Source organism: Helicoverpa zea, chromosome 2 (assembly GCF_022581195.2).
Source record: "Helicoverpa zea isolate HzStark_Cry1AcR chromosome 2, ilHelZeax1.1, whole genome shotgun sequence".
NCBI lineage: Eukaryota > Metazoa > Arthropoda > Insecta > Lepidoptera > Noctuidae > Helicoverpa > Helicoverpa zea.
The window spans coordinates 14,195,623-14,222,268 of NC_061453.1; the positions used below are offsets into that span (position 1 = coordinate 14,195,623).

At 35.6% G+C, this 26,646-nt stretch overlaps 1 protein-coding gene across 1 annotated transcript in view; it reads left to right on the forward strand.

Annotated features, from left to right (window-relative positions):
- Positions 1 to 16,545: 16,545 nt before the first annotated feature.
- Positions 16,546 to 26,646, forward strand: part of LOC124637235 (neuroligin-4, Y-linked) — a 44,820-nt gene continuing 34,719 nt past the window's right edge. The window contains exon 1 of the mRNA XM_047173590.1: positions 16,546 to 17,021. Coding sequence (XP_047029546.1) covers positions 16,568 to 17,021 — 454 coding nt within the window. The 5' untranslated portion in view covers positions 16,546 to 16,567. The remainder of the gene's footprint in view (positions 17,022 to 26,646) is intronic.

Here is a 26,646-nt window from a genome sequence, read left to right on the forward strand (position 1 = left end):
ATAATTATGATGAATAAAATCTAGGTACATCCAAAGGGTACATCCAATGTTTTAAAGGAACATAAAACCAATATTAATACTTCATATACATATAACAAGCATGTTTATACATTTACAATCTTACTCAAGTGACAGATGACTGACATTTGTTTTATTTGACATTGGATATTTTTTTATCGTCGAGAAATAAAAGGGAAAAGATCTCCTTACGTCTTCTGGGAATGTCAATTAAACTTTACGAGTTATTTATTAGGGTATATTGTTCTTAAGTGGATGGTGTATTGGGTATCTATAGGTTGAATGTGACCTTTTCACGAACTTCTGTAAATTATGAGACCCTGATTTTTAGAAAAAATATTTGACTGTAAGTAGGTAGGTACATTGATTTGTTTTATTGATTTTCGCGGAAATCGGTCTGGTTGATGGTTATAGTAAGAAAGTAAATAAATATGTAATTAAGACATTATCCACTAAACATCGATACCAGGAAAGATAACATAAATTGTATTTATATTCATATTCAATTCATATTATTTGTTTGCATTCCACAATGCACAGAGTGTGTGTTACAAAAAAGCTTAGACCTAAATACAACTGTGGACCCTGTAGGGCACGGCAAAATAAAATTAATCTTACATCACATACACTTTATAAAATACAGATCTAATATTTCAGATACATTACAGAAACCCAAAACAAAAACATAAACCTTTCAACATAAAACACAACACAATTTTGCCCAACAGGGTGTAAAAATGTATAATTTTCACAAAAAAGCTCCTATACAAACCTATACAGGGTGAATATTTTGGCTTACTGCAAAAAAGCCTCATTTATCCCATTTGATCCATCAGAGGCCGGTCGGCTTTACAAATTCAATTAATAATAACCGGATAGCAATCCGTATATGGAAGATCAAAACCCGGGCATTAAAATCAATACCCGGGTGAGATTGTGTCACACGGATAAGCTTGGGACGTTTATAGCTGAACTAATTCGATATCATGATATTTTCTATTGTTGTATTTTTGTTCGATTTATTGGGCAGAGGTTTTGTGTTTCTATTTTAGATCGTTGACATATGGTTCATTTTGCAGCCAAAATTTTATTAGACAAGTGTAAAACAGGGTTTAAAGTTTTTGTAGTAAGGCCCATTGAGTTTTACTGCGGTTTATCATGGTTCATTTGCGGTGACCAAATGTTGGTGTTCGTTTACAATGACTAAATGAAGGGTATAAATGAAACGCTAGATAGATAGTACATAATTGATTTACCAAATTCTACAAGGTGTTGATTTGCATTTGTGCCATAGCTCAGGAGGAGGACATACAATACGTAAATAATCGATTGGAATTACAGTAGATGGGAAATAACTAATATGCACTGCTTTTTTGTCATTGTAATGTCGTGGTATTTCCGAAGTAATCCAATTTTATGAATGAAATTTATGAGTGATCGTTGCGTATGCTTTGTGTTTGCGTTTGTGTGAGGGTGCAGCACGGTTTTAACGCCAGTAACATACGCGCCAAGTTTAAATAAGGCTAGATGACATTTACGGAATTCCGAAAAAAAATTAAAGAAAAAAAATTACGTACCAATTTTTTTATTGATTTGGGTCGAGAATCATTAGCATAATTACTTCCTTGAATATGGCACGGATGCAAATCAACAGCTTGTATATTATGTAATTAGTATATCTGCTAAAACTTAGGTTGCTTGTTGAATACCCGCTTAAATCAACCATTACTGAGCATGAACGTGACTGTTTGACTTCATAATATAAAGGGCTTAAGAAGGAACTTGATGGGTTTCAGTCAATAAGAGTCTGACACTTCCTCACGATGATAACATACAGAAAAAAAAAGTTATGACTAGCATTAAATATGCTCTATTCTGCCGACCACCTCGAGATAAATCAGGCGTGACGTTATACAGAGTGACTTAAAGCATAGCTTAGCACGACCGAATGAAAATCAATACATACTCCAGCCCGTGTCACGGGTAAACTGGGGATGCTTAGGCCGAATTATTGCGCTTAGATAAATCTCAGTAGATATTTAATATTATCTTACTAGCGATCTAAGCTATATAATATAATGAAGAGGGAACAATTTCCCCAGCGGGGCCCAGCAGGGCCAAGGCCTGCCGGGGCTGTGGGTTGTTCGAAAGAGATACCGCGGCCCTGGTATATAAAAGGCCTATGACGGAACACGACGGTTTTTAGTCAGTAAGAGTCTGACACTCCCTCACCGCTGCTAACCCATAGCGGGAGGGGTCATTTGATGATTTTTAACGTCGGAAAAAAAAAAAAAAAAAGAGGGAACAATTTTTTTTTTGTTTGTATCTGTTAGGCTCCGAAACTAATGAACCGATTTGAGAAAAAAAAATCCTCTTTTGGAAAGCTACACTCTTCCCGAGTAACATATGCAGGTTATCTTTTATCCCAATACGAGCAGTAGTTCCCACAGGACGCGGGAGAAACCACGAGAAAACGGCTAGTTGAAAAATATTAACGGTGGTACTTACTTAAAGTCGCTTTGCATGTAAAATAATAATTACTATTGCAGCAATTGGGAAGTGATTTTGTACATAATTATTATCAAATCGAATTGCGCACATATTGCAACTTTAACATATACGTAGAAAGCATTCACAAAGTTGATAGTTGACTGAAGTTGCTCGGTGTACAACGTGCCATATATTGCAATAAGGAGATTGAATCGTGTACTTATTAAATGTATTAATCAATTTTTCATATTTTAGTCGGTGCTTACAAAATATACATCTGAACCAAGATAGATACGAATGACAGAATTAGGTAAGTGAATATTGATGATGATGTCCTCCTAGCCGATTATCGGCTACGACGGCTGTTCTCACGTAAGGAGATTAGCCAACTACGCAGGACATATTATAGTGCACGAGCATTTGCGCAGACACAGGTGCACTCACTATTCCTTAACTCTCATAGCCCGATGGGACGGTAATCCGACACGACCGGAGAGAGATCAGGCGCAGGACCGACATTTACGTGCTCTCCGATGCACGGGTGTATCAATCACCAACTTCCAGGCTCCGGGCTGCTTTGTGAAAGTCTTCTAAAACCCACAAAGCGATTTCGGCCCGACTCGGGAATCGAACCCGAGACCTCGTGCTCAGCAGCCGCACTTGCGACAGCTAGACCAACGAGGCAGTTAAAGTAATAAAAAAAAAAAAGTAATAAGTGAATATTAATAAATAAATAAGTGGTATGATTATGCACCATGCAGAGTTTTAGCACTAGCGGATTTTCTCAAAAAATTGACACTGGATTTTATGCCATCGTTTTTACCAGTTTGTTTTCTATCGCTCATATACACACAGCTTAACCGAGTATTTCTCCGCACAAAAAAACAAAGTCAATTAAATAAAGAAATCAAACATCAAATTATTATTTCTAAAGAAAGGTGCTAAATTTCACTATGCTCTGTTATTACCCACCTAGTACAATAATGCTTATTTGTTCAGGAAAGGGAAAATTTCCACTAAAGCTAATTCCCGACATGGATATTTCGGTTAAGGCGTGGCGAGAATAATGTCGACATTATTTGTCAAGATGTACTGATTCAGCTGTGTTAGGCGGTTTTCACTATATGTCCTGACTGTATTTTATCATTGAACGACGTACCTGGCTATGCCTATTGCATTGACTTGTTTCCATAGCCTGTCTGTTGTCATTGCAAAAAGGAGCATTCTATCCCCTTATAATTATTTGAGAAAACAACGAAAGAATGTGTTCGTCAGAACCACTGGTCACTACCTATACCTATTGAACGGTCCAAAAGGTGATGCCAAACCAAATACAATAAAAATAATGTGTTGCTTATGTATTTAAACGTTTCATTAATTACATTGAATTAACAAATATTCAACCATCAGAACTTAATCAAGACACTAATCACCAATTAATTAGTTCGTTACTAGGTTAATTAATTATTAGATTGATTCCTTTATTAACGGATTGATTGATTCAGGAATTAACAGTGATTGATTCAATCACCTAGTGCTTAATTTATAATACCGGTCTTAAAGGCTTAAACACTTTCTGGTAGGTATATGAGGTTATCTGTTACATGTTCCTCAGATTTAATCTGATTCTTCAACACTCAGGGAAAAATATCAAACAATATTTTGCGACATGACAATTTTTGCTTCACAAATTACATAGGTACATGTAATAACTTGTAACATAATAGTGTATTTGTAAAGTCAAAAAATACAACCTCACGCCTTACATCGTAAAATCATTCTGAATTCTCATTACGCAACGCAGCAATCAAATACCTACTCTATAACAAAGATGCAAAGTCCATTTTGCATTGTGGCACTCTTTTACTTGTCCACGTTTGGACTAGGATGACGTCAGTGACCCAAATCTGTCATGCACTAACAATACTGGCTGGTTCCCCTTAATCGTTTTTAATTAACCTGCATGATGACGTGACAGTCTACATGTCAGGGTGCAATTATTTTCGACTTACGATCAAGTGTTGATTATGAATATGAATTTTTGTTTTGACGCACTGTTAAATCGCTGTGAAAAGTTCGGTGTTGGGGGTTTTTTTCAGGTTACTGACCTTTTTGGTTGAAATGAGTGGCTGTTATGCAAATTAGGATATAAATAGTTTGAGGGATTTTAAGCTTTAAAATAAGTGATGATGTAAGCAGAGTTTTTTCAGTAATCAAATGATTGATTGACGATTGATTCAAGAAATTTCTTCTTGAAAACCAATTAACGACGTATATAAATCTTTTTTCCCTGCCATTAAGCAAGCGTAACATTAAAACTACAAAGGGAACAATTAAAAAGTCATAGAAATAAGTTAAAACCATTTCTAGTACTCAAACGACTGGACGTGGTCATTAGTAAGACATTTGCATATTCTGAATGCTTCAGCCAACCACTAAACCGAGAAAACATTTTCAATCTCAAAAATATTCCTAAAACGTTTCGAAAGCATAAAATAACGACTGGAACCATTTTATTTTGCTTTCAGCATGGCTAAAAGCGTCTCGAACACATTTCATCTGTCGCTGCGACGATTCCCTTGATATTGGCCCGAATTTCTGCACTTCATTATATATGTATGCGCTGACATTTCAGAATTTCCCGGCCAGCTTAAAAATTTAATATTGTACCCCCCAAGTTTTTGTCTGGCGTCCTTTATTGAGAACTCATCTTGCATGCTTTAATAACGTGTTTTTGTACGAGTATGAAATCGGAATGTGGTCTTCGGTAAATTATTATTTTGATGCCGATGGGACTTGGCGAACAGTATTTATAAGATTTATATAGTATTTTTGAATCAACAAAAGAAAACGTTATAGTAGTAGCTTTTTAAGTTTAAGATAACTACACTACTTCTGATGTTCTACTTAGTCTATAAAAAACGACATCCATACTCTTGAAAGCACGCACTTTTAGCTTTCTCAATTGATTCACCTACTATCATCATCTCAAAGACCTACATGCATACATAAACAAAAAAACAAAAGAATGTACAAAAATCGTTCAGAACATAATGATACTTTTGAAAAATGAACATGTAATCAACACACAATCATTGGAATCACGATTTTGTTTCAACGTAAGTATAATCCGGTTAAAAATTGTCCAGGGTTTATTTCCAAATGTAATTGCGAAGGACTTTAATAAGTTTTAATAACACAACGGAATCCAATTACATTACGTATGGAAATTTTTGTTATTACATTACGCTGTTACGAATAATTTAATTAAAACCATTTGTAGGTAAACGTATGAAATATTTCTTTCAATATCGAAGTGAATAACATCGATTGAGTTGTGATGTCAGTGGGCCACTCGGTTATACGTTAACAGCTTTAAAATTGAGTTGATTACATAAACAAAGAAACTAAATAAAAATAAAAACGGTAAGGAAAACTATGCTATCTGAATTTATTCAAATGACTTGACAGTAAGAGTTCTATTACCAAGCACATCATTCATCGAAATCGTTGAGCATTTTCAATTCAGCCGTAATACCGAAAAGGATAACAAACAGGCTCACATACAAACAGTATAAGTGATCATACATATATATGTTTTATCTACTAGATTATGTTTATAATCTTTTTGTCATAATCACATTGTCAAAAACAATTAATCAAAAAAGCATCATAACGCATCACACTGCAAATTGTATACCTATCAAAAAGCCGCTGCATCAAGTTGAATCCAAATACATTTGATTAACGATCCGACCGTTAATCGTCAGCGAGTCGATTAATGACTCGATACTAGTCGATACTGAGTAATGGACTTTCAGCTCGACTGAGATCCGACCATCTATTATTGCAGAAGCTTAGTATTCGGTTAATGTTGGTACGGTTGTTGCGTTTTTGGTGCCTGAAGATTATTGCCTGGTTTTACGTCTGAAGTATTGGTGTTGCTCAAGTTATCGAGTGTTTAAACTTCTTCAAAAAAAAGGGGAAGGTACTCAAATCGTCTATTTGTTATTCATTTAAACATGGATTCAGCCATTTTAGTCAAGAAAATATGCAGTTTAACACATTTCCAATTTAATGAGTGCAAATACACAGACGGTCTGATATTAAAATGCCTTCGAACCTAACTTGCCACTAGAATTGTTTTGCAGACGACTCGTACCTATATAGCAGAATAATTTGTCAATTAATCATTCAACATGCTCCTAAAGTTTGTTAATTGATAAAATTGATCGCATACTTTTTGGAGGACGAGAGAATATGTCTCCTTACTATTTTAAAACCTAGTCATACTTCTTTGATGGTCTTTGTGTGACGCAGCTCCAGGAAGTTTTACTAAAAAGGCCGTGATTGAGTGTTTTTTTTTAATATTTTTCGATATTTCACAAGAGACCTCTATTCAATATATCTATTTTGGTGGCTCAAAGGAGAATGTGTTGAATATTTTATTAGTTTCCAACTAAAATAACCTTTTAATTGACCTAGTTTCGGATATTACATATAATCGGTCGGAATATGTTTGTCTATTTTCCTTGACCACGTTGTTATTCTAAAGTTATGTATTTTTCTATTTTGTTAAACCTTGAAATATAATAACAAAATGCTTCGCGTGGAAAGAAATAAAAAGAGGGAAAGAAAGTGAGATTGCATCAAATGTAAGCTAAATAAATTCAAGCTAGCTGCATAGTTTAAAATAAAAACTAGAAAAAATGCATCATAAAAACCAACATTTCTAAAATAACTGCAAACGCCTAAAAATATACTCTTTATACACAGCAATAAGCCGTGACTTATTTCGTATGACGTCATTATTTAAAATGAAAAATGCAAAAGGTTATTATTTAAAACTTTACCCGTTTCAATGTGTTCTGTGCACGATATTATAATATTGTAAGATTATTATGCACACTATACCGTCTGGAAAGGTTTAAGTATGTGTGTGTGCGTGTGTGTGTGTGTGTGTGTGTGTGTGTTTGTGTGTGTGTGTGAGTGTGTCTGTATTTGAGTGTGTGTGTAATAAGAAGACTATACGGTCGATGCTAAGCTGCGCTTTCTAGGGTTGGATTCTAGATGGACGAGCAGAGAACAGCTCATTGTTCTATAATTATTAAAAATAAAATTCCTGAAAATTACTATAGAGTTTACAGTACTAGAAATAAAATTGTTCGCAAAACGCTTACTAGTTAACTCCCAGAGGCCCTACATTTCAACATAGTCTACTGGGTAATAAAATCTACGCTGATCTGATTACGAGCCTCAAACTCGCTAGGGGAATTTATAATCACTACAAGGACACATGATTTAATACCTAACATATGCGGCCATAAGGCATATTTTTTGTAACCTCTATCCTGCAAATGAAAACCAGTCTTATCATGCAAAAAATATAGTTGAAAATCGCGCAAAGGATTATAGGTCACGCCTATTGCGTGTCTGTCTGACAGTGACGTTAAGCCAACGTTTTTAATTATTCCATTCAGAATATAACCCAGTAATGAAGTTATCATTTAATGTTTTAACACCATCCACTGGGAGTGATTACTTTTCAAGCAACAGTAAAATACTCATAAAACTCGAAACTAGGAGTTTGCTAATTAATTTGTTCGACGCGACTTTGTCGTGACTTCGTCTGATATTAAATATTTTATGTTTATAGACCAGTTTTGATATAATTTGCGAATAAAGTGGTCATTGTCGTTCTTTGAAAGGGATTTAATGAAAAATGTATTGTGTTTTCTATTGAAGTGGGGTTGTGTAGGCGGTGTCTAAATATAGAAGCTTTTTATTTTATGGGACCGAGGCTAATTAAAAATCAAAAAGATGACCCTTAACATAAATTGCTAAAAATATATTCCTGTGTACTTAAACTTTTCAATTATAGATTGATGTAATGATTTAATTAGAAAAATAAATAGAATAATTAGTACAAAGAAATAGAGTAATTTGTGCCATGTTGAAAGACATAAATAATTTTAGTTTATTTTTTGTACTTGTGTGGATACAAATTTCCTTCGAGAGCCAACTTGTTAAAAATAAAACAGTTTTCTTAGTTCAAAGACCTATATAACTTATGTATTCTGGTACCTACAAAAGTGTAGCGTATTTTGGCTCAAAACAATACTCTTTTTGTTCCAAGGACGTTGTTCGTATAAATACTATAATATTATTTGCTTCAGATATTTTATGTTTTCATACAACAGACTTTTGTCTCCGAAAAAACTTTGGTAAACAGATTGTAACACGAAACGCTTCAAAGCCGGTAAGTTACGGTATTTTATTTGTTATCCATTTTTTATTTTGGATTTATACTTGTAGATAATACTGACTTATATGTTTTAGTTAAAACACTTTTTTTTATTAATGAGGAAAACTATTACATCTTTAGGGTAGAAGTTAAGTATAGTATGTTAAGGGAGACAACGTTTTATAACTTCGATCAATTTTTACCTTTTGGGCATAAAAATAAATATCGTTGTAAAAAAAGATGACATTTTATACGTATATCAGTTTTTCATGGTGTGAAGTTGCATACAAAGCTTTACACATACAAAATTACCAAATTTTGCCGTTCATAGTGAAAGATGTTCAGCGTTACAAAGTCTATCATTTAAAACATTAACAAACAGTAAAGAAAGCAACAACCGGTGTTTTCTTCGTATAATAAAACCTCCTTCACAGCTCTTTGTCTACAAAACTTCAATAAAATTTTAAAAATATTCTTTGTTCAGTTCTCTCAGATAGTATCGAGGGTTATGTCCTTGTAGCATGTCTCGTCCCCATAAAATGGCTATATAAAATAGTCCACGGCCATTCTAGAGGTCAAACAAGACAATATGCAATAAAATGTTGCTGAGTGCGGTCCTTTAAAATGTCTTTATTCTCGTAGCTCTCGTAGCATTCGTAGCAGCGTAGTACTCGTAGCAGCGTAGTAATCGTAGCAGCATAGCTACGGTAAAGATGAGTTTTAAAGATAGTAAGATGAACCGACTTGGTAATATAGTGACAGACATTTTAATTAAATTGACAAGCAAGCAATAATGAAATGATTTTACTGACCCCACATTCCCTTTATAAGACTAAACCCCGGTTTCACTAGTCAGCGATAAATCAGTTAGTTATCTGGTAGTTAAAGATATCTCACAGCTAAAGACTGCTTATAATATTTGCTATATATTGCTATCCGTGACCTGTGAAGCAAAAGTGATAGGTTATCTGTCAGATCTGTCAGATAAGTTGCTGATAGGCTAAGCAGAGATTTTGTCAGTAACCGGTAAAATTTAATTTGAAAAGCCGTGACAAAAATAATTACTATCAATACTTTTTATCACAATATAAATTCGATTTTACATTAAAACACAAACACACAAACAATCCAATTAAATACACACACACACACACACAAACACACATTGAAATTCACTCACTACACTATTACGTGAGAATTGGGGTTCAGCAAGCGCTCTCGCTTTGAACCGCTGGTTCCGTACATCGGGGAATTGTTCCTCCAATTAACTCTTACAGATAAACTGATACAGTAACAGTATTCACTTGGTTATCTATATCTTGGCAACAACTTTCAAGGGAATTGGGAAACTGAAGTTAATTTTGCGAAATTGGTTTTATTTGTTTACTTGGTATATCTGTAGTTTTAAATGTATTTTAGAAGTAATTGAGCTGGAGACAATGCTACTACTTTAGTAAAATCATTTTGATTGAGTCAGCCATTTTATAATGTGCAACAAAGAAATAAACAATTTCAGTTGTTATTTCATATTTTACTGTAAGTTTAATTTCGAGTTTTGGTTAATCAGTGATTAAAATATATATTTGGAATATAATTATTCTACTTGATACTCATGAAATGATAAAATATTTGTATACCGCTAATTTAAGTGCTATAAGTATTTTAAGCTGTATATGTAAACAGAACAAAAACATTTTATTTACATCATTGTTTATTTACTGAAAAGCACTTTGTTTTGACGGATTACGCTTCAAATGAACAACACTGGCTTAATACTCACGTTTTATTATAAAAAAAGCTTAATTGACCGCTGAATTATTATACAGTGCTTCGTGCTGAATAATTTATTTTTATACAGTCGGTAATAAAATAGAATGAAACTTAGGGATAGTTTAATCAATATGTTTTTAAACCTGCTGTTCTAGGTTACAATTGCAGATATTTCTCGAAAAAAGACAAAGATATAAGTAAAACTGTTCTCATTATTTACGTTTATAATGTGTGCATGTTTGTCTTTATGCTTGTCTGATAATTTACCTTGCCATTATGTTTAGTTTTTTTTTTTTTTTTAATATCGTTTCAATTATTCAATACTGTTTTAGAAATCACATGTTTTTTTTTAATAATAAAATGGGACTACTTAATTGACTCACTAATTATTGAAACCATATCGATAAACCAACTAAACATAATATGCAATTTTTCCATTCAGTACAAAGCGTTGTATTCTAACTAAGCGTCATTTATCCGAGCTACGACGTCACGCGACTCAATGCGCAAATCCATGAGACTGCAATTTCCCGCGACGTGACGTCATCTTCATATTATTTATTTATTTAAAATACTTCTTGCACAAATAGTACTATATACCCTCAATACCCTAAGTAAGACTGGTTATCAGACTTACTGACTTCTGACTAACCGTAATGACTGCCAAAGATTTTCAGATAATAATCCATCAATCCGCACGACTTTCCACGAGTTTCTACTTTTATATAGAGGAATTGTGTAGTACATGATAAATGGTAATTATTAAATTAACTAACTAATTATTGAAGCAATATTGATACCGTGCATTTTTCCATCCAGCACAAAGCACTGTATTCTAACTGAGCGCTCGTCATTTATCTGAGCCATGACGTCACGCGACTCAATGCGCACATCCATGAGACTGCAATTTCCCGCGACGTGTCTATTCATTCCATAGTCATTGCTTCATGCTGCATGACAAATGATTTACCTCAATACCTCAATGCTTCAATACTTCAATACAATTGTGCTGAGAAAAATGTAGAAAGTACTTAGGTTTTGAACGAAAAGTCTGGGAGAGAAAAATTATATTTTTTGATGGATTATTTTTTGGTAGGTCGTATTTGTAAGATTGACAAGGTTTGATAAGATGTTGAAATCTGAATCTTAGACGTTTTCTTTATCTCCAAAATACTAAGAATACTAATAGCACATATGTATGTACGATCAAAGACATATTCTAGATTAAAGAGGTAGAGGTAATTGGGTATCCGTTAAATAATCTTATCTCCATTGCTAAATGCTAAAATGAATTTATTCCTTCCCAGGCACTAACTCAAAAAATTGCGCTATAAATCCCGCAAATAAGAAAGAAATAAAAACACAAACACCGACAAAATAAATTGTGCGCACACCACCAAAAAAACGAACTTAAAACGCATATAAAACGTCTCATTCATAACTCGTTTTATTGCAGCAAAAACTACAAACTGCATTATCATAATACATCCAAAACGAAATTACTGCAACTTTGCAATGTAAACTCTCCATTGCTGTGTTAGTGACGTGCCTAAAAACTGTTTTTAATTTAAAACCCGCAACGTATTGTCCTTTTGGAAAGGAAGCGGTTGCGTCGAGTCGGTTCTGTTACAGGAAATTGCGGCCCCTGGGTTGCGACCCGGGGTTGACAGTTAAGCTTAGTGTTACAGAGTATGGAAGGATGAGCGGAGATACCATAAAGGTCGGTCAGGCACTTTCTGCTAGGTCAAAAACGCACCGTAGACATGAAAAAACGAGCCTACCCTTGACCACGGGTGCTGTAAAGGATCCGAAATGTTGGGATTAAATAATATTAATATAACCGCGATAAAATCCGTGAATTCTTTTTATTAAATGATAAAAACTATTGAGGCGTTCGGGTACTTTGAAACATCTGTCAAGGTACGGTATTTAAAAAATGGTCGGGTACAAAGTAGGCGTACAAAGGTACAAACAGTGACGTTCTTGGTCCCCCGAACACCCGCATTCTGGTGCGATACTTTTTTAGAGGATTTTGCGACATGGCACCTCCGTTAGTAATTTTGTTCTCCATGCTTAGTATGCACGGACTATACCGTAAGCGTTGTTCGTTCTGGGGTTGACACTCCTGTACCTGGCCTGAATTGATAATGCTGAATTTGATATGCTTTTAAGCTTCTGTTAAATAAAGTGACACGTAACATTTTGTGCCTAATTGAGACGAAATTGTTTGTCCGGAGCGCACGACAACACTCATTGTTGAGTGCTTTTACAAATAATATATTTTATTCTGCTAGTGTTGGGAAACTAGAAACAATTTTAGGAACTGATTTTCATGTGTGTTTATGCCAAAATATTTGCTGATACAATAAGTATAAACATGTAAAAAAATTAGTTAAAAATCCAGTCTAGGTGGACTTGATTTTTTAGGTCAGCATCCTCCTCCTCGATCGTTCCCTCAATGCTGAGGATCGTGACTCCTTTTTATTTCGTCAACCAGTTGTCTCCATCGGTTACGTTCCGTTGCTTGGTGTAGTGCAGTGCTGACAGATATCTCCAGTTCCTCCGATATCTGGTCTGACCACCGTTTGGGACTTCTACCTCTAGGTCTTTTGCCTTCAATTTTTCCTGTTACCATCAGGCGTTCCAAGTTGTTAGTGTCTCTGCGAGCAACGTGGCCGAAATACCGTACTATTCGCTGCAAGCAGGTAGTGGATAAGCGTTTTGTCTTTTCTAGCTTTAGTTGTTGTAGAATGGATACATTTGTGCGGAAGGCTGTCCATGGTATCTGCAGCATACGGCGCCAACACCACATCTCAAAAGCGTCGATTCTCAGCCTGTCGGCAGCTTTAAAAGTCCACGTCCACGTAGGTCAGCATATGGACAAAAAATGTTTATCTACTCTCTGTACTCATAAAATTGAGTTTTTAAAAAAACACCCTTTACTACTTAAATCATGATTCACGTAACGTCAACCACCAAAATTCACGCTTGACTAAACCTCAAAGAAACAGTTTCAGCAATCTTTCATAATATTTCAGCTTCTGAAACAGATAAAACACTCTTTAGCTACTTGTTCACAATCTTCAAGCACCATTTACTCGTAAATACGAATTTGATACAATTTTCTCATGTCACTTGTCTCCTTATCCAGAGTTTGGATCCTTCAGAGTATTTTTAGAATAACCTTTTTTCCAATATTGTTCAGTTTTATATATAACGTTAAACTTTTTGTTGTGTTATTACAAAAAAGTTAAACAGACCTTTGTCTGACCTTGAATTTAAACACGTGTCAAAAGTTTGCTGACTTTCGTCGTCGTCTGTTTATTTATTGTTAGATCAAAATACAGATTTCTCTATTTTTTCTGGTTACATTTGATTCAGAAGTCGTCAAATCAATTACATTTATTAAATCCAAAAATCAAATGGCTCAATTTATCCAAATACAAACGAAGCCAACATCGAACAAAGAAAGCTCACCCAAACGATATTTATTTACAAAAAAAATCCGGATGAAGAGCATGCGAGTCCCCGAAAGGCATCTGTATCGCCCGGCATTGTGTGCTCAGCCTTATCTGTGGTGTAAACCGGGCACATTGTCCGATCGTGCACAATAGGCACTGATATGTTTGAAAGTAAGGTCGGGGCTACATTCACGTTTGTCATACAACCTTCTTAATCACGCTTCGGCACAATTTGGTTAAGATTTTTATGTGTTTTGAAAATCTTTTCTAATGTTATTTTTTTATCTTTGTTTAGGTGTAAAGTGATTGTGTGGATTTTAAAGGGTTTGTGCTATCGTGGCGTAATTTGGTTTTATTATAGTTCGGCCATTCAGAGAATGCGTTCCTGACACGTCGCGATTGAACTGACGACGTAACTACATTCATTGATTATTGATATAATAATGTTGTTTTAATGCTCCTCAATTTTTAAAACGGTAAACAACCAGCAAAAATATTTTTATCGTAACTGCAACGCCATTGCAAAGTTACGTCGTCAGTTCAATCGCGACGTGTCAGGAACGCATTCTCTGAATGGCCGAACTATAGTGCCTGTTTGAATGGGATGTGAGGTCGTCAAGATAAAGATGGAATGGATTACCTTCCAATATATGAGTGTTGTTTACTGATTTATCTGTTTTCAGTGTTAATTCAGATTTTTATTTAGTTTTTTCTATCGAAGCTAAACCAATCGTTTTTCTTCAAGCAGTTTCAATAAAGTGGTTGGAATGGATGAGTTATCACTTTTTTGAAGTTGGAAATCTTAACAGTCAGGGCAGCTAGTGTAATACACTATTATAAAGTCTAATTCTCATCTCATCATCATCTATCTATACTAATATTATAAAGAGGAAAACTTTGTTTGTTTGGTTGTAATGGATAAACTCAAAAACTACTGGACCGATTTTAAATATTCTTTCACCATTAGAAAGCTATATTATCTGCGAGTAACATAGGCTATATTTTATCCCGGTGCGGACAGTAGCTCCCACGGGACGCGGGTAAAACCGCGGGAAAACGGCTAGTTTCATATAAATCTGCAAAGGTATAAGACTTTGACTTTGACATGATCACCATCGCTAAAGGCTCTTGTGTTAAAAAACCACCTGATCTCTTTAGAGCATTTCTTCATCCCTACCTGGTATAATCTTTGACCTTGAACTCCCTTCACCAGTTTTATACACAAATGACCCAACAAATAAATCATTCACACCCCAAAATGTTATCACCGGACCCCAAACTATTCACATGTTTGTCCACTCGCTATAAATATTCAAAGAATACATATCATTCGTTTTATGTTCGGTTGGGAAGCGATTCCTTTGGGGAAGGACCATGGAGAACAAAATGACTAGCGGAGGTGCCATAGCGGAAAATTGCCTAAGAAAGTCGCTTGCCAAAATGCGTTTGAATGGGGCACGAGGTACGTTACTGTCTTTATACGGACCTTCTTTGGACCCGTAATTTTTTTGTAATACCAAAATTCGTTGACATAGGTCTCAAAGAACCTGAACGCCTCGTTAGTTCTATACCAACTGATGATTTTGGTCATGTCCACCGTAAAAATTTGACCTAGAAGAAAGCGCCTCACCTACCTGCATTATGGCATCTCCGCTCTCTCCTTCCTCCGTGGGAAGGATTTTACGACTGCTGTTTGCATGTTTAGCTCTGTTCTTGTTTATCTGGTTTGTATTTATTGTGCCAATAAGTCTGTACGTGGCATCTGATCAGGGGATAGGGTTAACAAATAAGTTTGCTGAAACGGATGGGGGATCGAATGTTATCGGGATGGTTTTTCGTGGTGGGATGCGATTGCGGTCCAATTTAAGGGTAATGGAATAGGTTCTTTTCTATCTATGTTAGTTTTGTTGTGGTTTTAGGCTTATGGTGGGTCCACACAATATGTGCTTTAATTTTAAGTACACATATTAGCTGTACCAACTTAGAATCTGAGTAATAATCTGAAGATATATATTTTTTGCTGATCGTCTTGCCGCGGACATCCAAAATTATTTTTTTTCTTAGATCGTGTTAAATTCATGACGTGTAAAATTAAATTCATATTTAAATTACTATTGAATTTATTATTTCAGAATAAGTTCAATGAAATGAAATAATTTTTGAAATAATTCATCCCGTCATGAAAGTTCACCATTGTTTTAAGTACATTTCGTGGTTATAATTAAATAATTTCGAGCTCGCCATACTATTATGTAGTTATGGCTGTTAACGGCTTATCGCGAATAGTTCAATTATTACTGAAACCATTATTTTGGTTTTGAAATGGTTTACGAGAATATAGTTATAACAGTGTTCCCTGCTATATGCTATATGCAGTGTGTATGCTAACAGAGCTATTAACATTTCATGTTTGAAAAAAGCTACTTTCTAACGGTGTTACCACAAATGCCTAAAAATATATTCTCTTTGTTACAGATAAACCAGTAAATGTTCTACAGAACAGTACCAAAGCTACAAAATGGTCGACTTATAGCAGTCAGCGGCCGGGGACATTTGCTCGGACGGTGGCGGTGGAAGCGGAAAAATGTTGATTCTGATGATCATACATTTCATTACGCTGCCAGTTCTAACATCCAGACTCGTTAGAGGCGAAACCGCAATGGACGAGAAACAACCGCAACCGCTCATCAGTTCCCGAGTAGTGAGGACTAAGTACGGGGATCTCAGAGGGTTCATAGTGACTCCAGAGTCAAGGTTCCTAGAACCAGTCGAAGTCTTCAGAGGTGTGCCCTATGCATCGCCCCCTGTAGGCTCTTTGAGATTCATGCCTCCAGTTTCCGGCGCGCAATGGTCAGGAGTCAAAATAGCTGAAGATTTCAGCCCAGTGTGTCCCCAAGTGCTTCCCGATATAAGAAACGAGACCGCGGTCTTGAAAAGGATTTCGAAAGGTCGACTTGAGTATTTGAAGCGAATACTTCCGTTCCTCACGAATCAGTCCGAAGATTGCTTGTATTTGAATATCTACGCGCCCGCTCAAGGTAAGTCCTATTAACGTCTTCGTCAAATATCATGCTTCTGCTTAGTTATTCATTTAAACAGACTACGAAGAAATAAAAAGAGTGCTTACAAATCCGATTAGCGTCTCAACTTATTAACATTCAAATGGATAAGCAGGCTAAGAGACGCTCTGCATTGTAACGTCTCTTTTATAAGAAAATTAACATGTAAATAAAAACAAAGCTTGATTGCTGTTTACTTCCAAGACATCTAACTAGTATACCGTGCGGTAATATATGAAAAAAATGTGACCTATTTCTGTAGGAATGTCATTAAAACGTCGTCACAAACACAACTTCCATTTTCTCATTCCTGACAAATTTATTCCCTTACTTTGTTACGGTAAAGTGGCAAGAGGGATATATAAACAAGGCATTTTAATCCAAATTTCGTCAGGCAAGCATTACACTCGTAAATTGAGGGTGGGAACAAAAACTTGATTTATAATTTCAGTTAAAACCTCTCCAAGCTCCAGTGAGCTAATTTTCAAAAAGACTTTTGTTCTTGTCTGGGGAGGTTCACATTCATTTTAGCAGTCAGTTGGACAGCGATATTTTTTGAATGGCTGCGGCTTGGTATTAAAAATAAATGAAATGTCCTTTATTACGGTGCCCACGGATGTGACTAATTGGAACGTAAATGCTGGCAATGATGATGCGTTTCTGCGTGGATTTTGTTTTGCACTCAAATTGTGCAATAAAAGAAAACAAGGAATCTCGGCTTGAAATTCACGTTTTACGATTTTCCTCATATTATGTATGTAAGGAAAACCGCGAAACGGATTTTTTGTGGTTTAAGTACTTGTTAGGGAAAGGAAGAGGAAGATAACTGATTAATTCAGGCATTATATTTCGTAAATCCATTGTTAAATTACGAGTACGTTCTTTGTAAGAATCCACCGTTCATTCTTTGATTTATTCATTTCATTTATCATTCAAACAATGGCGTCTCTTTTTTACGAGAACAGATTTGTCAACAGTCGGTTTATTATCGCAGATCCACCTTTCAAAACCGCCTTAGTCCTGGAACTAGTAACTAATTAGTGAGAATCCACCTTAATCCCCACTCTTTCCGATAGAACTTTGTCAAACGCAAGCCGCATTACGGCACACATGGTTATGTCCAAAAAAAACCGGCAGTCTTGTTCTCGCTTATTACGAGGCAGCCGTACACTCCCGGCCGAGGTACGTCACAGGCTTTTGTCACAAATGCGGTGGTGCGCCTTTGCGCATACGAAATACTTTTTCCACCTACGTTTTTTGGGAGGGATCCGAGTATGGAGTTGGCAGCGATTAGTGAGATTTCCGTAAAATGAAGCTTTTGTTGTTCGTTTTGAAAAATGGTTATGAAACAGATTTGTTTGGAGCTTTTTGAGTTGGCACGTCAAAATGGCTGCTGTGTCGTTATTTATTTCTTTTTCTAGTTAACGCTGGACTTTTGATATTTTAAGTGGATTGTGAAATGTAGATTGTAATGTTTTGGATTGTATTTTGGCTGTTAAACAATTATTTATAATTATCTTATTCAGAATCTACTTTTTGTTTAAAAGTCTTCAGCAGCCTACAGCTCTTTTCCAAAATCCTTATCCTCAGTACTATCGCTATCATAAACCTGACAGTTTCCTTAACATTACGATTCCTCCAACATAACTACTGCCTAATACACCGTGAAATTTTCGATCTACATTGAAATTCAAATGATTTTCTCCCCTAAAAATGCGATCTGACGAGAAATTTTGCACCAAACTCAGAACACGTACGCGGTTTCGGGACCCCACACCGAAATAGTCTTCAGGCTTTTTAATAACCGTAAATGACGCTCTATGTGGATCCCGTAAATTCCTATCTATAACGCTGATGTACAGGGAAATTATAATGAGGATTGAAGATTATTTCATGGGATGGTATATGATGTAGGAGATTGGGATTAAGATATTGAATGTCTGCATTATATAGAAATGGGTAACGAGAAAAACAATCATGCAAATATATACAAAATACAGATAATGGCGATGTGTTGTCACAGAAAAACATATAAATGACCCATTTAGACGCGACATTTGAAAATCTTTTACTTTCGGCTCACAGCTGAGCGCTCACAACATTGATAGCCAAGTAGGTCAGATCACAACAAAGAACAATGTAGACATTGTAGTTAGTACAGAAAGCAATAAAATACAAAGTCAAATTCATCACGAATTAAATTCATCGCTCAAATTTTAGCGACAAACTACAGAGGAAAATGTTAAAATACCGAAAATGAGATCCCAAAAGGCAACGATCATTTTAAGCATTTACATACTTCCCTTAGCATCGTGCGTTCCGGAAAACTTCCGAATTACGGTACGTCGGATTCCGGTATTTGAGTCTAAACGGTATTACGGTATTCATACCCGAAGCGTTCATAATTCCGGTACAGAATTTACACGGACCAAAACGTGGCCATGCAATTTGAATGCGCTGAATAAATTCTATCTCACGTGGATTGGGCACGATCTTTCATATTTGCTTTTGATGGATGTCAATACATGTTCCGCGTACTAATAATAATAATAATAAAGCCATTTATTCCATATCTTCACTTAAGTTTTTACATTACAGTGTGTGTTAGTAAGTTGTAGCTTATAATTAATGTTAGTAGAAGTATAATTTTTAAGAGATATGGACCCCTGTTTGGGTAAAGGCCTCCTCCATCCTCTTCCATGTGTCCCTGTCCTTGCCTAAATTTATCCAATCGTTCCCTGCAACGTTTGTTATATCATCAGCCCACCGTCTTAATTGTCGACCAACGTTCCTTTTCCCTTTTGGTCCTTTCCAACGTGTGGCTTCAATGGTCCATCGTCTGTCTGAGTATCGTGAGATGTGTCCGGCCCATCTCCATTTTGATAAGTGTGCGTGCCTTAGAGCATCAGTGAGTTTGGTTTTTTGGCGAATGTCCTTGTTCTTGATTTTATTTATCCTTCTTATTTTCAGCATACTCCTTTCCATTGCTGTCTGGCTGCATTTGATTTTCTGTTGTATTTTGTTTGTAAATACCCAAGTTTGGCAACCATACAACAAGCAGGGTAATAAGCACGTATCATATACTATCTTTTTCATGTGCAAGCTAAATTTCCCTTTAAAAATTTCTCTTAGTGACCAGAATTTTTTCCAAGTTGCATTAATACGTCTCGTTACTTCTTCTTCGTTATTTGATATTTTGAATGAAATTTGCTTACCCAAATAGATGTAGTCACTGACGTACTCTATTGTATTCTCTTTTATCATAATCGGGCGTTCGTAGTTGTTAGTTAATATCTTTGTTTTATTTACATTCATTTCTAGGCCAATTTTAGAACTTTCGTGGTCAAGTGATTTCATCATTTCCTCCAGGTCTTTGGCAGTTTCGGCTATTATAACAATGTCGTCAGCGAACCTCAAATGATTTAAATATTGTCCGTTTATATATACTCCCCTGTTTTTCCAGTTTAGTTTTTGGAAAATATTTTCAAGTACTGCTATAAACAGTTTTGGAGATAAAGGATCTCCCTGTCTGACTCCTCGTTCTATGTTTATTTCGTCCCCTCTCGTTTCCAATTTTACTCGGCTCGTACTTTTTGCATAGATGTATTTCAAAATATTGATGTACTTGTAGTTAATATTTGACTGTTGCAGTGCGTTCCAGATTGAACAGTGACTGATGGTGTCGAAAGCTTTACTGTAGTCGATGAAGGCCACATACAGAGGTCTGTTGTACTCTCTATATTTTTCTATGACTTGTTCTAATGTCTGTATGTGGTCCATTGTGCTAAAGCCTGACCTGAATCCCGCTTGTTCCTTTGGCTGCTGTTTATCAATATCATCAGATATTCTCTTTAGCATTATAGATGAGAATAGTTTGTATACGCTTGCTAATAAGCTAATGGGTCTATAATTCCCTATGTCCAAGGGGTTTCCTTTCTTGAACAGCAAAATTATGTCCGATGCACACCATTGTTTTGGGACTTCTTCTACGTCTAGTATCATATTAAACAATTGCGTAAAATGGTGTGTTAAGATGGGTGCTCCTATTTTAAGGGCTTCGTTGCATAATCCATCCGGTCCGGGACTCTTCTCAGTCTTCAGCTTTTTTATATGTTCATAAACTTCGAAGTCTTCGATTGGTCTGATGTGGTCAGTTGTATTTATGTGAGTTATTGGCACTTCGGTTCCAGTGTTGCTTTGTTTCTTGTACAAGTTTTTGTAAAAGTTGGTTGCTTGGTTTATTACATCTTTCCTTGATTTTGTTGCCTGTGAGTTTTGCTCAAGTTTTTGTATCCATGATTTATGTGTGGTTAATTCTTTATAGGCTCTTTTGGTACTCCTGAAGTTCTTGATATTTCTTGAAATAGTTTCGTATCTGTGTTTGTTGTAGTCCTTTCGAATTGATTTGTTAGTCTCTTTGTATATTCTACTTAGTTCTTCTTTAATTTCTTTGGTTTTATTTTTGGTGTGTAGTAGTTCCGTGCGTCTTTCTATTAGTTGGAGTGTGTCTTTAGAGAATATACTATGTTGGTGAACTTGTGTAATTTTTTTGCATTTTAAGCTCTCTGTTATGCCTCTTTCCAGGATATTGTAGTAGCTTTGGATGTCAATATTGTCTGTATTTATATGTTCTGTGTGTGCTCGTAGATTTTCGATGTAACTTTTCGTTTCTGCTTCAGTCCTGGGGATGTTTAGTGGTGTTGCATAGGATTTTCTGCTCTTGATTGGGCGACTTAAAAGTAGCGTTGCTCTCATTAATCTGTGATCAGAAGGAAAATTAAATTTGTTAAGTACCTCAATGTTAGTTATAAGTTTATGGTGGTTTATCATTATAAAATCAATTTCATTTTTAGTTGTTTGGTCGGGTGACGACCAAGTCCACCTACGGCTTTCCTTCTTTTTGAAGAATGTGTTCATCACTGACAAGTTGTGTTGGTAAGCATAACTTAAAAGCCGTTCACCCCTTTCGTTGCACACTCCGTAACCATGCTTGCCCATTACTGGATAATAGTCTGCTTTGGGGCAACCTATTTTAGCATTAAAATCCCCCATAACTATAATCATTCCTTCAGTCATGGTATGAGCATATTCAATGTCTTTGTAAAATTTATCAATTTCGTCTTGTGTTGATCTTTCGGTTGGTGCATATGCTTGAATTAATGATAAGGAGAAGCATTCAAATTTTACTTGTAGAAGTGCAATTCTTTCAGAGATTCCTATAAAGTTGGTAATGTTGTTTTTAAATTTTTTCTTAATGAGAAATCCCACTCCATGTAGTCCTTTAGTTTCACCAATGTAGCAGAATATGAGGTCATTGTACTCTTCAATTCTACACCCCAATCTTCTGATCTCTGCGAGGCCCAGAATGTCCCAATTAATATTTTTTAGAGCATTAGTAAGTTCAAGAAATCGTTCTGTTGATGCAAGTGTTCTTACATTATAAGTGCAAATCTTGAGGGTTGGTTTTATAGTATATTGATCTATTTCTGTGTTTGATATATTTGATGGAGGGTTGCAGTCTAATTCCCCACGAGGACAAGTCGGGTTGGGGAATGTTTTGTTTGTTTTGTCTTCCAGTTTTTGTTCATTGAGTGTTTTATTCCGGTGGCTGATGGCAATATCCTATGCATTCTGAACAGTTGGCAAGTTGGTAGGCGGCAGAGAGTTGCTTCTATTCCTCATTACATCAAAAGCATTTAGGCGATGTGTTTTAACTGACGATTGTTGCTTGGAGGGATGCTGCTCTTTTGCATTTGGTGAAGTTGACGGTTCCCTTTTGCGTTTCTCATTTCCTGGTTTCCCCTGTTTGATGACTAGCTTGTCATAATTTATGAAAGCATAATTGCCTTTCTTCCTTTCTTCTTCGAGTTTGGGTTGTAGTTTCCTTCGTATGTCGATAATTTCCTTTGGGTAGTCCTCAGACACATATATATTTTTCAATTTCTTTTTATTTGCCATTATCTCGTTTTTCTTCCATAAGTTAACGAATGACAAGAGGATTGGCCTTTCTTTTCCATTTTCTTGGTTATTTTTGCCAATTCTGTAGATGGTGTTTACGTCCCTATCTTCAAAGGTAATGTTTAAATCTTCCTTAAATTTCCTTTTAATTATTTCAATGAGATTTACCGTCGATTTTTCGGTTTCTTTCATTCCATATACGATGAGGTTGTTTATTCTTTTATGTCTTTCAAGATTGTATAGCTTTTCCTTTAATTTCTCATTTTCTGACCTTAACTCCTGCATTTCTAGTCTAAAAGGAATTAATTTTTCATCAATTCGCGTCATAATGTCATCGGTTTGTTTTGACATTTCTATTTTCATTTGGTCGAAAAAGGATTGAAGATTCTCCATTGTTGTTATTGTTCCTTGGGTGAAATGGAACGTAATTTTTGAACGAAGTTTTTTTGTTGTTATGTTGGTAGAAAGATTGAGTTAAAATGTTTTTATATGCCAACACTGAACTGACGTGGTCAAAGTCTGTGTCTATAGTCTATGCTCACTTGACAGATAACCTCTAAAGTTTCTTTGGTTTTGCAATTGGATAATTATTTTATTAGCACTGTTTACACTTGAATCTTTATTTCACAATGTAGTCCAACACGACATGCATGATCTTCAAATGTTTTTACACAGGTTATCACGGTATGTATACAGTTTATAGGTTTAAAAGTCGGAGCACAATAACACTACGTCTTGCGTTCTCACAGCCGGAAGCGGAAAAAAACGCGACATTTGAAAATCTTTTACTTTCGGCTCACAGCTGAGCGCTCACAACATTGATAGCCAAGTAGGTCAGATCACAACAAAGAACAATGTAGACATTGTAGTTAGTACAGAAAGCAATAAAATACAAAGTCAAATTCATCACGAATTAAATTCATCGCTCAAATTTTAGCGACAAACTACAGAGGAAAATGTTAAAATACCGAAAATGAGATCCCAAAAGGCAACGATCATTTTAAGCATTTACATACTTCCCTTAGCATCGTGCGTTCCGGAAAACTTCCGAATTACGGTACGTCGGATTCCGGTATTTGAGTCTAAACGGTATTACGGTATTCATACCCGAAGCGTTCATAATTCCGGTACAGAATTTACACGGACCAAAACGTGGCCATGCAATTTGAATGCGCTGAATAAATTCTATCTCACGTGGATTGGGCACGATCTTTCATATTTGCTTTTGATGGATGTCAATACATGTTCCGCGTACTAGTCACAAGGTAATTTTGGCTTGTTTATAAGTGCTATCATTGACTGATGTCAACATTTGCATCCTATATTTTGAGCATGGATTGCCTTGGAGCCAATTTAACTTAATTCATTTCCACATTACATTATCTCCTCTAGCTTCTTAGAGGCTTCTATCATAATTGCGCTGTCACTACACCCGGCAACAAAAAATACTTCATACTCCTTGACACTCACGTCCCAAAAAATGTATTTCACGCCCAAAATTCTTTTAGCACGAAAAACAACCACTTTAGCGGAATCTAATCCCGAAATAGGATAACAAGATAATCTAACCACGAGGTTATAACAAAAAAATGATTTGACAGTTGCGTGGAGCTATGGATTTATACAGCGAAAGTTGATTTATGCCCCCGATGCGATCCATCAAGGGAGAACCGATAGTGTTGGCGGTTTATGAAGCACGGGATCTACTTACAATGATGTATAGTGTTGTTACGTTTTTCTGGTTCGCGGGAAATTTTGTGGCGTAGGCGTAAAGTGTTTTGTGGTGTCATGCTTTTTTGTGATAGATCAGGTATTTTTAGGGTTAGCCTCTTTATGGTCGTCGGATTTTTGTAGCTAGTGTTTCGCTAATATTCTTATAGCCAGTTACAGTAATTGCCGCTTCTCAGATGTAATGTAGGTGTAAAAAATTTGCAGAATCCTTTGATGATATTCTGTTATTTACATAAATATATAGGGAGGTCTTCTAACTTCTGGAAATGAACCGTATAATTCAATACTGTTCTGTACTGTATATTTCAATGTATCACTCCCATTCTCAAACAAAAAAGTGATAAGATTACACCAACGCCGTTTGAGCTCCATTCACCCGACGAAAGCAAAGAGGTTTTACATTACCAAATCGGTGAGCACGACCTAATCAAGCTAAAACATGACAAAAGTACTCAACAAACGTAAAGTATAAATCCTCTAGACTCGTTCTATATTTCGCTATATCAAATACTGCTTTGATATGAGATTTTCCTTATATTTCTTTATAAATGTTATATTATATTAAGCTCGTATTCGAGTGAATTGCTCAACATTTAAAGCCAATGGCGGAGAAGTGATTGAGCAACGTTAACTCTATTTGAACGTGATAGGGATACGCTGTATGAAATATTGGAAGCGTTACAGGCTTTTCTTGGGTAACAGAGGTTGTTTTGTAAATATATTTGACATTTACAATGGGTGTCTGCACTCGTCTTGATAAAATAGTAGCTGAACCTAGTCAGATATTGAAAACTATTTGGTCCGATGACTTTTCATCGATATATTCAATGATCTCTTCTTTAAAGGAGTTGTTTCTTTAAAGAAGAATGATGATGAATGATCTATATTTGATTATTATGAATATTGACGATTTCACTGTTAAATATTTGATGAGTTTCAAAGAAACTCAATTGGATATAAATGATACTCCCAACGAAGATATAGTGAAACTTTAAGGTATACCTGACCTGGTTACTTTACCTGATACGTTTACTAAATCAACAAGCAAGCTAAGAGCTGTGGCATATGAACATGAATGACGTAGTACCGTGCCATCTCAAAACAACGATCACGCGAGCATTAGAACGCTCTATCCCAACGTGAGACCTAGATTCACTCGCGTTAACTGAAAAAAATCCCTCGTGGCCCAAAGCAGCGCTACGATCACTTTTGTGGATAAATATTTTTCTTTATTCATGTCGAGATGTAGCCTAAAGTTTTCTATACTCCTCCCAAGAGAACGTTGTTTGATCGGGACGAGAAAGTTTATCTAGATTTTTGGAGCTTAACAAAAAACTGTTACAAGATTTCTGGGGAAAAGTTAAGTCTATTTCGTAATGAATGGCCTTGTTCACAAAAACGGTCCTGTTCTTTTGTTAATTCTTAATTTTTTTTATAAGAAAACTTGAATATCGTCTAGATAAACCGATTTTAAATAGAACCCTTTTTATCAAACGGACTATACCTACATTTACGTGGATTTAAGGTAATTAAATAGGCTAGTTTCCTAAAAAATAATAATTAGTCCGTCTTGTAGATTGTCCAAAATTAAGCGATACGTATTTTTTCTTTTTTAAATTGGATCAGAACTTGTTAAGATATAGCGTGTTAAAGTTGAGTGTGACGTCACAAGTTGCTACAATTTTCAGGACACTGTGACGTAAAAGGCCCCCACTCCTAATTTTTGAAGTGTATTATCTTTGTCATTTTATGTTTAATTAAAAAAAGAAAAAATACGTATCCAATATTTTTTGATTATCTAAAAAGCGGACTAAATATTATTTCATTATTTCGACCCTGGACACTACCCTATTCACTTACATAAAAATAAACGATTAGGGTGTGATTTAGGATTTAACTTTAACCTTGCATTAAA